Below are 1,237 nucleotides of genomic sequence, written 5' to 3' on the forward strand. Positions count from 1 at the left end.
TCAGGGGCACTCAAATGGTCATCACATGGAGCTCTCCCCTACACCTGGATAAGGAATCGGCCGCCTTATTCTCCAACCATGGTCGGTACTGGATCTCGAAATCATATCCCAATAGTTTAGACAGCCACCTCTGATGTTCCTCTGTTACCATCCTCTACTCCAATAGGTATTTCAAGCTCCTTTAATCTGTCCTAACGATGAAGTGTCGTCCCAGCAGCTATGGTCGTCACTTCTGAATAGCCAACACGAAGACCATCAATTCTCGTTCATATACAGACTTCAATCTAGCTCTGGCTGACAACACCTGACTGAAGTAGGCTATGGGTCTATGATTCTACATCAGCACTACCCCCAACCCATATCCGAACGCATCTGTCTCCGCCATAAAAGTCTGACTGAAGTCTGGTAAAGCCAACAAGGGTACTGTGGTCATCGCCTTCTTAAGTTTTTCGAAATCCAGGGTAGCCGCTTTTCCTGACACGAAGCTATCCTTCTTCAACCGCTCTGTCAAAGGCAAGACTATGTTGTTGTACCCCTTCACAAACCTCCGATAATAACCTGTCAATCCAAGGAAACCCCTCAACTCCCTCAAGTTTCTAGGTAGAGACCACTTATGCATGGCTTCAATTTTGTTTATATCTATTGTCACCCCCTCCTGAGATATCACGTGTCCCATGTACTCTACACTAGTCTATGCGAAGCTGCATTTCTTCAAGTTGGCCCTGAACTGATGCTCCTGTAGCACTCCAAAGACCACCCTTAAATGCTCCAGATGCTATTGGTCCTCGACGAACTGCGCCAACTCCATGGCCTCTCCCAAGTTGTGCGGCCTCATCACTCTAAAAGCTGCTCTAATATCTGGTTTGAACCCCTTCATGAAGTTCCCCTCTAGCACTGTCTCAAAAAGCCGATCCAACCTGCTAGTTAGGTACTCAAACCGATCATGGTACTCTGTTACTGTCCCCTCTTGCATCAGGTCATAAAAGTCTCCTCCCTTACTGGTTTGAAAATGTTTTAGTAAACAGTCCTTGAACTCCCTCCAACTTTGAATGGATCGCCTCATGTACCGTCATTTAGGGGTGTCAATATTTGACACGACACGAAAATCCAACCCGGACCCGATCCGGAAAATCCTGGTTGGACCCGACCCGTTTGAAAAATCGGTCGGGTTCGGGTTGACCCGGCGGGTTGCCGAGTCAACCCGAAAACCCGTTTATTTAAAAAAAAATTAGATTCC

General features: G+C 47.0%; 1 protein-coding gene across 1 annotated transcript; it reads right to left on the reverse strand.

The window, feature by feature from the left end:
* Positions 1-334: 334 nt before the first annotated feature.
* On the reverse strand, positions 335-676 carry LOC110107019 (uncharacterized mitochondrial protein AtMg00860-like). Its single transcript, XM_020837150.1, has one exon. The coding sequence runs from the start codon at positions 674-676 to the stop codon at positions 335-337; it is 342 nt and encodes a 113-aa protein (XP_020692809.1).
* Positions 677-1,237: the final 561 nt, after the last annotated feature.

Source organism: Dendrobium catenatum, unplaced genomic scaffold (assembly GCF_001605985.2).
Source record: "Dendrobium catenatum unplaced genomic scaffold, ASM160598v2 original_scaffold_180134, whole genome shotgun sequence".
In the NCBI taxonomy this organism is placed as follows: domain Eukaryota; kingdom Viridiplantae; phylum Streptophyta; class Magnoliopsida; order Asparagales; family Orchidaceae; genus Dendrobium; species Dendrobium catenatum.

Excerpts from the sequence above, each read along its gene's own strand:
- LOC110107019 (XM_020837150.1), bottom strand. The coding sequence starts at position 676 with ATGGGACACGTGATATCTCAGGAGGGGGTGACAATAGATATAAACAAA.